Source organism: Hippocampus zosterae, chromosome 1 (genome assembly GCF_025434085.1).
Source record: "Hippocampus zosterae strain Florida chromosome 1, ASM2543408v3, whole genome shotgun sequence".
Classification (NCBI taxonomy): domain Eukaryota; kingdom Metazoa; phylum Chordata; class Actinopteri; order Syngnathiformes; family Syngnathidae; genus Hippocampus; species Hippocampus zosterae.
Window position 1 is genome coordinate 3263337 of NC_067451.1, and position 13065 is coordinate 3276401.

At 47.3% G+C, this 13065-nt stretch overlaps 1 protein-coding gene and 1 long non-coding RNA gene across 3 annotated transcripts; one reads left to right on the forward strand and one right to left on the reverse strand.

Moving 5' to 3' along the window:
• The first annotated feature begins 716 nt into the window (after positions 1-716).
• LOC127601674 (transmembrane protein 151B) lies at positions 717-8675 on the forward strand. The gene is made up of 6 exons (XM_052067194.1): positions 717-1535; positions 5468-5809; positions 6606-6740; positions 6951-7090; positions 7194-7233; positions 7530-8675. Exons 1-6 carry the CDS (start codon positions 1467-1469, stop codon positions 8673-8675), a joined length of 1872 nt encoding a protein of 623 aa, XP_051923154.1. The 5' UTR covers positions 717-1466.
• On the reverse strand, positions 8356-11587 carry LOC127601989 (uncharacterized). 2 transcript variants are annotated; one of them, XR_007962679.1, is made up of 3 exons: positions 11262-11562; positions 8604-10910; positions 8356-8465 (listed from the first exon to the last, which is right to left on the reverse strand). It is a non-coding gene; the product is annotated as an uncharacterized LOC127601989 (long non-coding RNA). The 2 variants fall into 2 exon arrangements; XR_007962678.1 differs by lacking the exon at positions 8356-8465 and having other exon boundaries at positions 9337-10910; positions 11262-11587.
• Positions 11588-13065: the final 1478 nt, after the last annotated feature.

Sequence of the window (13065 nt, forward strand, 5' to 3'; positions counted from 1 at the left end):
ATGGTTTGACTTAATTACCATAACTTTTTTCTCTCTCTAAAAAAAAACAAACTGAAAAAACATTGATTTATTCATTTATTTATATTTCCATTATTTACACTGAGGCCCCAATTAGAGATCAATCAGCGTGTCCACAACAAACAAAGCTTGTCGCAACATCCTTGACGAATGTACCCATCCTCCCTGAGATATTTTATGACATTTGGATGAGAGATCACGCCGGTTCATACAGCAGGAGACGCTCTGGGGCCCCCAAACAGTCCCGCAGCCTCCCAGCATGCCAGGGGCTCGGACAGAACCCGCCCAGCTCTCGAGGGCCCGCGGCTGCTGCAAACACAGGCACATGTACGGAAAGTCGACCAAAACCCAGGAATACATCATTTTATGCATGGAGTAATTTTTCCTTTTTTTTTTACAGGGCACCATAAACGCACCGCTAGTCTGTGAAGGACACAAAAGCTGAATGGAAAGTCTGTTTCAAATAAAAACAGTGTTCAACTTTGTGTGTGTGTGTGTGTGTGTGTCTGTGTCTGTTTTGTGACTTTAATTGTCATTTATCGGATAGCTCTTCTGATAAAATTGTCTCCTCGTCATCATTTAAATCGACGGGTGGGGGTGGGGGGCACCGAGGAAGCCGCTAGCTTCATATAATGCAATGTTATGGTGAAGCCTACAATGCCAGCTAAACTCGAGAGTCTAAAAAAATAGTTAAAAAAAAAAAGTTCCAGGATATCATTGGCAAGACCGCAGCCTATGTGCACTCTCTGCTCACTCAGCATACCAACGCACTCGCCTTTTCAGCACAATTCGGTTTGGTCCATCTTTTAAACTGTCTGCCCTAATCGATTGCAGCAAATATCATCATAAACGCACCTCGGTCATCCCTATTTGAAGCGTATTTCTACCGGGACAGAAGAAGCCATGCTGAAAACGTGCTCGGGTGTACAGCAATAGAAAGCAAGGGACCCTCGCAAAGGTAACGAACGACGCAATCGTCTTCCGCGTGCTCCTTGCGCGCGCGCGGCCGGGGGAGGGGGGTGTCGCGCGCCTCCGTGTGTGGAACGGCGATGACGTCAGAGAAGCGCACAAGGTGCAAAATCAGACGCGGCGCGCTCTGTCGTCTTCGGCGTCTGCGTTTTTTATGCGGCGCTATCTGTCATCTTTGCGCCACCGTCTCGGCAGACTTGACTCCCCCCCCCCCCCACTTGCCCCCCTTCCCACCACGCCGAATGGACGAGCCGGCCGAGGATCCCTGAGGTCCAAGAGGCGAACTCGACGATGCCCGTTTGCCACAGGCGCCGCCATCGTGAAACCGGACACCGTCTTGCGGCGGATGGGGAGACCGAAGTGACCGAGCCCGCCGCTCCACCCGGGAGGCGGTGCAGCCTGCCTTCGGACGCGGCCGCGGCCGCCGCCTGTGGCCGCTTGTAGAGGGTGGGAGGAGGCGAGGAGCGGCAGGAGGGAAGATGCGGACGGAGGAGGAGAGGGCCGCCGCACAAGAGCCCATTTTGGAGGAAGGCTCCGGACGAGAGCAGGTGAGGACACCGACGAGTTACGCACTCACCTACCCAGTCGGACGACGCGTCATTGAAAAGCGAAGCCTTGCAGCGCCGGCTCAAGGACACTCGCGCACAGGAAACGACGATGCGGTGGGTTTTTGATGTCCGTGCCCGTCGATCAGCCAGCACCTGATAAATTGATCGCATGAAAAACACCTTGCCCGTATCTAAATCGGAGCGACGGCCTATTGCGGACACATTTGGCCTTTGAGACTTCCCGCAGCCCAAAAGTTGAGATTCGCTACTGAACTTAATTGGAAGAAAAAGCGCATTGGTCAGACTCCCCTTTTTCAAATTCATTCCAGCCCATTTGTTGTTTTGGTTTTTAATCAGGAAATAAAAAACGCACTCTCTCATATCTTACTGCAACCAGGATTATTTGAGTAGTCTATTAATTTGTTGACTTTTTTTTGTCTAATGATCCAATGAATCGGATGAGAAAACATTTTAACTTCCATATCTTCCTTCACAAAAAACAAGACCATATTTCAAATGGCCGGTGGAGAAAATTATGATGCAGTGACTGTTTTAGTCCATCACATGCCAGGAGCCCCAAATATTGATGATCGTTTCCCAAAATGTATTTGATCAACACAAAGATAACAAGTCTGCTTTCATGGAGGACTGTGGAAATGAGAGAATATTTGCTGTTGACAAGCTCTGGAGAATTTGAAATGAAAAAGGAATATTGAAACAATTAATCGACTATCAAAAATAATTACAGTAGTCAATTGCCATTAAATTTTAATCAGAGATGGCGTTGTGTTCGACACTGATTTTAAAAAAAAATATGACATATCCGCCTGTTACGCAACACTTAATTCATGAATATGACATATTGTCCTTATTCATGTCATTATTATATTGTTATGAAAACCTGATTCAAGCTCGAGAAAAAAAATGAGGGCAGATTAGGAATCATCGCAAATATACTCATGTCAAAAGGTTGTACATTTTAAAAAAGTTTAAAAAGTTGTGTTATCGATTAATTTCATAATCGATTAGTTGTTGGTAAATCGAGTCATCTTTGTGACTTTTTGCATCTTTGCAAATGGGATTTAAAGCACCAAAGTGTTGTTTTTTTCCCTTCATGATTTCATGCTACATCTGATAGTCTGCTCCTTCTGGTGTGCCTGCTTTGGCCACCAGGGGTCAGTAATTTGTCATAAAGTCATGCAGACACAAATGAGGAAGACTAGCCTACTCAGTGGGAAAAAAAGTACCTGATTTTCCGTTGCAAATGATTAAAAGGTAATGAACTAAAATATATAATTTGCATATTTTTGAGGAGAACACGGGAAAATTGCACCGCTTAGCACATTTTAATCACGTACATGTTGGAAATTCGTCATTTTTATGGCGAATGAAGAAAACACGCCTGTAAATATCTGAAGTGCGAATATTGGTGCGCGTGTCTGTGGTGTATGGTCCTTTCATTTTTCCTAGTCTCAAGGTTTGATGGTTTTAAATACACAACGCGTAAGTCTCTTTGTTTGATGTTTAGTTTGACAGTAACCTTCAACCGGGTGTTGTAGCAGTAAATAGACCAAAAAGTCATTTTTTTTAAATGAACTGTTCACTATTTGCCCAAAATGCCTCTTGAATGCAAATGGAAAATGCAAACTTTACTGCAGACAATCGGTTGTTTAAATGCTGCCTTTGACTCGGTTGCACCACTCCTCGCTTGCCATCTTGCAAGGGCAGGCCTAATGCATGTGATGGAGTGGGCCACGATTACTCTCGCTTCCTGTTTTGGGCCGGCGCAGCGTGGACTATGGTCTCATCCTCCAGCCTCGCCACTCAAGCACTTATCTCATTTACCTTTCGTAAATAGTCAGGCGCCAAAGTGCAGTGGAGTCGTTCATTCATTATATTACAATTGGCGTCTTGACGACGAGCATTTTGGTGCTACAAAGGGAAAAAAAATAAACATGATGTTCCGCAATGACGTCGGCAAGAGTTAACGAGAAGAACCTCCCAACGCTCGGCCTTCTTCGCACGCCGCCTCGGCAGCCCCTTTTCCAGATCGTCACTTTATTGGCCGCCCACAAGCCGGGATTTGCTAATTATAGCTGCTCCAGTCACACCTCGGCAGCGGAAGCGGTGTGAAGATGGAGACAGAAGAAGGCCGTCGCGCTGTAATCACAAAGCGCGTGGAGTGCGTGAGAATCGCAGGCGTACGCCCGGATTCACTTGATGTGGACATAACAATCCATATTTAAGTCAGAACCTGACAAAGACATCAAACGTTGGAAAAAATACAAAAACACTTCATGCTTCCCGGGAATGCTAATGATGAAATGTATTCAAGGATGCTGAATGCGTCGGAATGCTGACGTTATTTAGAGCTAATTTGAAATCGGATTGGTTCAAGAAACTCTTCCAGCTGCTCGTATAATTGAAGTTAAATGGGCCTCCGGGCAGATTAGGTGGACTTGGCAACACACAGAGGCTGAAATGTGATTGGGCGAAGTATGTTACGTCCACGTTCCTGTACCGGAAGCAGGGAAAACGTTTCAAAACGGGGAGGACGGAATCGGAATGGAATACAATTTAACCAAACGCATATTCGAATTTGGTTTGTAAATGTAGGTCAGGCTTTTCGTTTCCTGTCGTCAGCGTTCCTCGCTTTTGTGACAAATTCCATCACCATTCCTCGCATCTTGCCTGTTGTGACACTCCCACTCCAATCCATTTCGAGACCGATTCCGGGGGTGGGGTGGAGGGGGAGGTAACAGCAGCGGGGAGTGAGGACTCGGAGGAGGGAGAGTGAACTCATAGAAAGAAGGAAAAGGGAAAGGAAGGAAGGAAATAAAAATTGGGCGAATGAGAATGATTACATAATCAAAGGTAGGAGGACGTGCAGCTCGACGACGTGTCAGTCCAATGGGATTTGACAGAAAGATTTGAAATTGGCCTTAGTTAGCCAAGAGATGATCGACGCGTGCCCTTCAAAGTGTGCTCTCAAATGCTCGCCGCGTTTGTGGTCGCCGTCCTCCGGCGCAGACGACGGACGCTACGCCGCCGGGTGCTGGAGTGGAGTCGGTCCACTCCAAAAGAGTCGAGAAGCGTCCTTTGCCACTAAATTATTCACATGCATCGCAATGCCGGCCTCCGATGTGCCCGCTGCCAATTTGATCGAGAGGCCGGAGAAAGGGGAGGGGTGTGTGTGTGTGTGTGTGTGTGTCCGCACTGTAATATGATGTCCTCACAGTGCAAGTAAGGCCACATGCACTTAGCCAAGCATTAACTGTGTGTGTGTGTGTGTGTAATTTGCAGCACTAATGCTGCGATACATTCAGCGTGGTAATGCGTCTGTTTCGGTCGCAACCACAAGCTTACACACTACGAAATGTGACACTCTTTACCAAGCAAGAAGGTCCTAATCGTGAGGACCGAGCAGAGAACGGAACAATGTGGAGTTCATTGATCCATTCCACACACACCCCTAAAAAAAAGTACTTGTTTTTTCAGAAGGAATTATACTGTACTTTATAAAAATGAGTAATGACTGCGAGGCAGTATAATAAACTCATGCAGACATGAAAAAAGTCATGCTTCTTCTTCTACTACTCCTGTGATTCACTAAATATTTGTCATTTTTCATATTACGGACATTGTGTTGCTTGTCTACACGTGTTGCTCCACCATTTGGGTTCAAAAAGCCATGACCTAAAGGATTCTAGAAACCTCGATGCCAAAGCTGTTCATGAGCTAATCTATGTCCTTTTGCATTGTGTGTGAGCATTTTGCAAAAAGTAGACGTTGTTTGTTTTAAATACACCTTGTATGATTCTTTAGTTTGACGTTTAGTTTGACGGTAAACTTGACCCGGTGAGGTGAAGTCACATGGCAACACGTATGCATCTGTAATCTGATTGGGCAGTTCCGTCTCTCCGCCTCCTCAGCAACGTCCGATCCAGCAGTCCTTGGCATCGTCCCTGTGCCGAGAGTCCCACTGGAAGTGCCTCCTTCTGACCCTCCTGATGTACGGCTGCTTCGCCACACTCATCTGGTGCGCCCTGTGCCGCGTGCCGGTGCTCAGCTCGTCGCCGGTGCGCGTGGCCGCCGCCGACGGCAACTCCACCTCGGCGGCCTACTACAATGACGTGCAGCGCCTGGAGAGTCCGTGCTCCAGCGGCTACCTCTACATCCCGCTGGCCTTCCTGGCAATGCTCTACGTGGTCTACCTGGTGGAGTGTTGGCACTGTTTCTCCAAGACGGCCGTGTTGGCTCACGCCGAATTCCAGGTTTGTGCAAGGTGCATCTGTTTGTCGCTCGACGATGTCGCCATCGCTATGATAGGCGGCATGAGAAGATAGGCCGGGGGTGTCAAGGCCCTTATGACTGAAACCAGATGTAAAGTCAAGAACAACTGTTGATTCAACTCTCGTTTAAGTTACCATTACGAGTGCTTTGGTAACAAGAAAATGCTTAGAATATCTCTCATTTATTACATGTGAGAATAAAAAAAAATGTTATTTATAAATTTTAGAAAGTATCATGGAACATGTTTGATCTGCTTTAGCGGGCCATCTAACATGATGTGGCGGGCCAGATCTGACCCCCGGGCCTTGAGTTTGACACCTGTGAGATAAGCAAAGAAGTAACGGAAACAAAGGCGTTGATAAAATGTTTCACTGGGCTTCATTGAGTGCTTAACAGTTGAAATCCGTGCTGGATCGCTGGATGAATATTCCCATATCCATGCAAAAACTTCTGTGTTTTGTTCTTGAATGTCGCAGACTTGAATCGGGAACTTTGCATTCAGCGTTTATTTTTAACGGGCCATTCGCTAATCATTTTGCCGGATACTATCCCTGCCGTCTTCGGGCAGAAGATGGGGGCGGCGGGGACACCCTGAACCAGTTGCCGGCCAATTGCAGTGTACAGTGTTTAGAAGAATATTAAATGTACCTTTTTAGGAATAAAACCTATGCTAATTTGGGAAGTATTTTCTCATTTTGATGCGGTATTCGGTGTGCAAAACCACAGGAGTCCTTGAAAGGCAAGCCAGAGCAAGTGACTTTGTTTGTTCACGTGCAGGATGTGTACGAGCGTGTGCAGCGCCTCCAGCAGGCCACGCCCTGCATTTGGTGGAAAGCCATCAGCTACCATTACGTCAGACGGACCAGGCAGGTGACAAGATACCGCAACGGAGATGCGTACACTACCACACAGGTGAGTGAAACGGCACCATCTAGTGGTAAGCGAAAGAATAGCTGAATTCAATGTTCAAACTGGGCATCATGTTTCGGTGGCTTCATATATATGTATATATTTTTTTTCAATCCAGAACAGTACAAGAAGTACAGTCCAGTTGTATTTAACGAGTTTAAAGAGTTCAAAACGTTTGTTTTTCAATTCCGGTTACAGTTTTGTCTTTTCCAGGTCTACCACGAGCGGGTCAACACTCACGCTTCCAGCTCAGAGTTTGACTACGCCCGCTATGGCGTCAAAGATGTGTCCAAGGAGCTGCTGGACCTGCAGTTGCACTCGGCGGTTCGCCTGCGCTTCACTAAGTGCTTCAGGTGAGTCTAACAAATCAGGTGGGATTTGTTCGACTTTCTTTTCGTTCGTTGGTTGCAATTTCTTGTGAAAGATGACCAGTTTTTTTTTTTTCCCCATTCTCAGCTTTTCCAGCGCACGCGCTGAGGCAGCCTATCTCACCCAGGTAAGTGACTGACAAAAGCAGAGGATGGGAGGGGCGGGGTTTGAGTCACGTGACTTGACTTAAGTTGAGTCACGTGACTGACTTGATATGGGGTCACCGAGTGAGACTTCAATCAGAAATTTTAGGTTTTGGAACTGGGATGGCTAAAACTTATGAGAGATCAACTGGCCTTTGCATTGGTTTTGACTCGATTTGTTAGAATTTTTTTTTTCTTTGAACGCAAAGCCTTGGCGTATATTTTAAAGCATGTCAGTCACGTCCCAATTTCTTAACTCGGTTCTTCTTCTTGCCCCAAGCGAGCACGCTTCTTCGGCGAGAACGAGGGCCTGGATGACTACATGGAAGCCAGGGAGGGGATGCACCTCAAGAATGTGGATTTCCGCGAACACATCCTGGCATTCCCTGACCCCGCCCACCAGCCGTGGTTCTCCAGGTACAGGGTGTTCTGGCTGGCCTCGGCTTTCCTGCTTTCGTGGCCGCTGCGCGTGGTGTCCGAGTACCGCACGGCCTACGTGCATTACCACGTGGAGAAGCTGTTCGGGGAGGACGAGGATCTCGGCGGAGGGGGCGGTTGCGGCGCCGGCGGACCGGGAGGGGGCGGGAGAGGCGACGGGGAGACGGAGAACGGAGGCGTGGGGATCGGACTTAACGGGTCCAGCTACAGGGCCATCTCCCGGGTCAACACGGTGGACATGACGGAACTGGAGTGGCACATCCGTTGTAACCAACAGATGGTTCCCAGCTACTCCGAGGCCATCCTGATGGACTTGGACACAAGCGGGGCGACGAACGCCGCCGCGTTCACACCCGTGTCGGGACCCCCGGGCGCTGCCCCCAACCCGGAGGGGAACCGGCCTCCCTTGGCCCTGCCGGTGGCGTTCAACTCGACGTACCTCCTCCAAAGCTGCCCTCGATGTCGACGGACCACGTCCAGCTCCAGTCTGCCCTCCCGACTGAGAGCGCCCATGGGAACGGCGGCCCTGCTCAACGCCACCGTGGCGGGCTTGAGGGCGGCCGGGCACGGCGGGGGTAGGATCGGGGGCCGGCTGGTTCTCAGTCGAAGCGGATTCTCCTTAGGGAGGCTCGGAGGAGGGAGGCGGAACAGCCTTCTGCATTCGCGCAGCATGGGAGGCGGCCTGGCGGGGAGTCGAGAGGAAGGAGTAGCAAGTGGAGGCGGGGGCGGCTTCCTGGGCTTGGGAACCCGGCAGGACGACGAGGAGACCCGAGGCGTGCTGGAGGCAGAAGGCGACGAGGAAGACGAGCAGGGGGTGGAGGTGGAGGAGAGGAGGGGGGAGGACGGCGGGAGAGAGAGGGACGAAGAGGCCGAGCAGGACGGAGGCGTGCTTGAGAGGGAACGCCCGCCTTCTTACCAGGATGCCTTCTTCTTCCCCGTGCTCATTATCCACGGGGACGAGAGCTGCCATGCCGGGGACCACCTCTGAACTCCGCACGACACTTTGGAATGACGCATGGTTGTGTTTGGAATCACTCGCTATTCCCGACTTCCTAATCATCGGTACGACACAGAAAAGCACTTTTTTTTTCTATTAGACAACGCTATGGCCTAACTCTTCAACATGCACATTTAATTAAAAACGCTGGGTTGTTTTTCCGAACCCACTAGATTTTGAGCAGACTGGGTTACTCTCACCCAAGATTGGGGTCGTTATTCTGACCCGATAGATTGGGTTGGAGAATGAATTTGCGCGGGCTGAAGGACTGAAAATGGTCCCCCCCTTTGGGCGGTGTGTTCTGAAGTTCCTCAAGCCAATGTGCCAATGTCTTGGCTCGTTCCCTTTTGGACCCAGTGCCGCACTCTATAAACCGTTGGGTCAAAAATAACCAGAATTGGATCAAAACAAGGAAGGGACCAACTCGACTATAAAGAGTAACACCCAATTTTGTGAGTTGTTTAGGACAAAACAACCAAATTTTGAGGGCTTGTTTAGTCAACCACCGCCCAATTTTGTGGTTTCTGTATAAAAACGATGATTATTTTTAGGGAGCGGGGGGTTGTTTTGTGGGTTATTCATTTTACCCGACTTTTTGGAGTCAAATGTACAACTCACAAAGGTTGCTTGTTCCCTTTTTGGCCCAGGTAGGTTTATTTTTGGTCAAACTTTTTTGGTTGCCATTTCATCCACTTTGGGTTACTTTTCACAGAGCAGTTTTAAGAGTCTCGCGCCGAAGCAATAGTTTTATATTAGGCATAGTTTTGTCTGAGCACAAAATCTGTTTTTCAGCAAATAACGGAGGATAGGTTCACCCCCCCCCCCAAAAAAAAATAAATTCCAAGTGCTGGGAGTGATTCCAAACATAGCTGAAAAGAGACGAGCAGAGCTTACTTTTAGATCAATCTATGCAAGAGCAGGAGTAGGATGGGGACCCACAACGTTCATCCACAATATTGACTTACATGGTCATGCCACCCGGAGTCCAGTTCTTCCACAGCAAACTCATCCAGGCATACCTTTATGGACTGATGGAACACAAAAGCATCTTGTGGGGGAAAAAAAACGAAAAAGCCCCAAAAGATTCTACTACTTCCTCAATTTGGAGAAAAAGCCCAAAGGCTCAACAAGTTTTTGCACATCATGCTATTTAGATGAGCACTCTGAGCACCCTCCATCCTCCGCTCCACATGTATGTAAAGCACACACACACACAGACAATGACTAATAAGCAACACAAATGAAGATGGAGCTGCACAAAGGACTTACGTAAATCAGCCACGATGAGATGAAATTGGACATCAATAAAACCGAGGAGTATTTTTTTTTACAGTTGTGCACCATCCCAAATGGGATGGGAAGCACTTATACGATACAATATTCTATCTATAATCAATAGTGTGCATCTGCTGTAACAACTCGGCCACTTAAACGCAACCATGCTTTGACATTTTAGTGTGAGCCATGGCTCCAAAACACGGACTGATCCAGCGAGTGCACTACTTTTCTATTTCCCGGCATCGTCTTGGTGGACAGAATGCCTTCATGTGTGTTCCACGCGGTCGCGCACACTCTCCGAAGCACGGAAATGTTCTCCTTTGTTGCCTTCGTGTCTGCTACTGCTTCGACTCGGCTTCCGTTTTTGACACCCAATGTCCGGGAAAGTGGATGTGCACTGGGAACACAAAGCAACATGAATGAGACATAAAGGATGTTTGAGGTTAAATCACAAATAACTTCATGAAACTTACGAAACCCGTGAAAAGGTAGCTGTGGTCGCTAGAGGGCAGCAAAGATCTTTAAAAAAAGCACTTTCAATGGGAAACAATAGGGTACAAAACACCTCCAAATCTGACGCTGTGAAAAGCTATTTGAGCATTCCCCCCCCCCCCGTCATTATACTTAGTATCCATCTTAATATGCATACACGACTATGCACTTTGTCTTACGAGTGACACTGCTGTTTTGAGATGTTATTAATTCGACATTAATTTGGTCCAGCCTCTTAAAAACCAAACAACTCAAACATTTTGGGTGTTTTTTTTTTTAATGGAAAGATGGCGTTCCAACTATACAGTGATCAAAATAGATACGCCGTTTTGTCACGTTTTTGTTTTCAATGAAAATTATGCTTTTTCTTCTGGTGTGTGAAATGGCCAGCTGGAGGCAGTATAATACAAATAGTGATATACCGTACATGGAATTGGTCACGACTCCTCAACATACCTGTCAACTTTTCGGAGCGCCAACCTGTATAAACTACCCAAAAATAATCCGTATAAAGAGCAAAAAAATCATTAGATCTCCATAATACAATGTCTGGTTAATGTCTAATCATCATTCTACTGAGTGGCATTACTGTGTTCAGAGTTGTATTCCGGAAATGAAAGCATTCGAGTAGACGAGCACCGTTCTGGGAAAAAGCAAACGGAACTACCTGTCGGGGGAGGGGACAAAAAGCGGAAATTTTCAGAATCCGTATGATTTGTGCGATGCGGGCATATACGTAAGATTCACCACAAAATCCGCATGAACTATGGCTAAACCGTATGAGTTGACAGGTATGCCTAAATAAACGGCAATACTATTTGGCTCGATGCTATTTTCCCCCGTTTGTGCAGTCTTGGTTAGCATTAAGCTAACGGACTCTCAGAAGGCCATTTATTTTGACAGGAAACAACAAACAGCTTGAAGAATCTTTTTTAAAGAAAAGTTCAAAGTGCTACATGTGAAGTGAGTAGTAATGCTCAAATGGCTTTCGATTGTTAACCGTCTTAAAGTCCATGTTTTTGTCTTTGATGTACTAGTTAGGGGCGGCCCGGTAGTCCAGTGGTTAGCACGTCGGCTTCACAGTGCAGAGGTACCGGTTTCGATTCCAGCTCCGGCCTCCCTGTGTGGAGTTTGCATGTTCTCTCCGGGCCTGCGTGGGTTTTCTCCGGGTGTTCCGGTTTCCTCCCACATTCCAAAAATATGCGTGGCAGGCTGATTGAATACTCTAAATTGTCCCTAGTTGTGAGTGTGAGTGCGAATGGTTGTTCGTTTCTGTGTGCCCTGCGATTGGCTGGCAACCGGTTCAGGGTGTCCCCCGAAGACAGCTGGGATAGGCTCCAGCACCCCCCGCGACCCTAGTGTGGATCAAGCGGCTCGGAAGATGAATGAATGAATGTACTAGTTAGTAGGACAACTACATGTTACTAATGAGGCAACCGCACGCCACTAGTACAACTACAGTACTGATATTTAAAAAAATCGACTCGCACTTCAGGGATAGTACTAGTGCCCACAGACATCAACTAGTGACCAGTTTTGCACACGCTGATGAGAAGCACGTCGTTTGTCCTGGGCAGCTGATCCACAATACAAACAAAAAGCACTGTGACGTCACTGACACGGAAAGCAATTGCAGCGGGTCTGACGGCAAAAGCAACGACGTGACTCATGTCGATGAAATCAATGCCATCAAGGTGTATTTTTTTTTTAATAATCGAGTCTGCGACCATGTGACCAGTGCAAGATTTGCACATTGTTAAGACAAAACTAGCATGGAGGTGACTGAACGGAATCAAATCAACTGCAGCAATATGCGCTAATTGGGTGCTCGTGTGACCACGTGATCGTCTGACGCTTATATGACGCTGTTGGTGGATCATGCCAACAAACATATAGGATGCAAATAAAGTCTGCTTCATAAAATACTTTGGTGTTGATGCTATTTATCATTTCGCGTTCATTGTGCTTATTTACCTAGCGCATATAGGCGCTAGGTAAACACATAAACGTAACTGTTTTCCCGTCCTCTGATTGGTTGGTCTGAGCAAAACTGTTCAACCGTGGTGTGATATGTATACACACACATATATATACATATATATATACTGTATATATTTGTCAACTGCTGCAGGTGAGACCTGGTACAGTTGCGCTTTTCCGAAACTTCGATGTGATTATCATGGATTAAGTCTGCATTGATTGAAGAGCCATGAGTGTCACTCCACATGATCCCGGGATGCTATTTGAAGCTCGATAGTCTCGTCTCCTGCACGTTTTGGGGACAAGGACGGTGGAAAACATGTGTAATGACTTATTCCGACTGGCTTGGCACTAGCTGGGCTCAGATTGGTTGCAGATGGGAGGCGAAGCAGTAGTTCCTTGGTGAGTGTTTGGGTTTTTTTCCCCCCGCACTTTACGAGTGCCACTAGACTCCGAAGTTACAGCACTTAAAAGGCGCAAATAGAACTGGTGAATGCACCTGAAGTAGTGGTGGCTCAGAGGGTCGGATACTGTTTAGCAGGTTGTTTGCATTTGCAAGCTGAAAGTAGGGCAATTACTCCTTTTTCAATTATTTATAAGCTTTAATAACGCCAGTCACTTTTGGAAGTTT

Bases quoted from the DNA above. Each gene is read 5' to 3' on its own strand.
- LOC127601674 (XM_052067194.1), top strand. From the start codon at position 1,467: ATGCGGACGGAGGAGGAGAGGGCCGCCGCACAAGAGCCCATTTTGGAG. The intron at 5,810-6,605 runs GTTTGTGCAAGG...GTTCACGTGCAG, and splicing joins TGGCTCACGCCGAATTCCAG to GATGTGTACGAGCGTGTGCA. The intron at 7,091-7,193 runs GTGAGTCTAACA...CCCCATTCTCAG, and splicing joins CGCTTCACTAAGTGCTTCAG to CTTTTCCAGCGCACGCGCTG.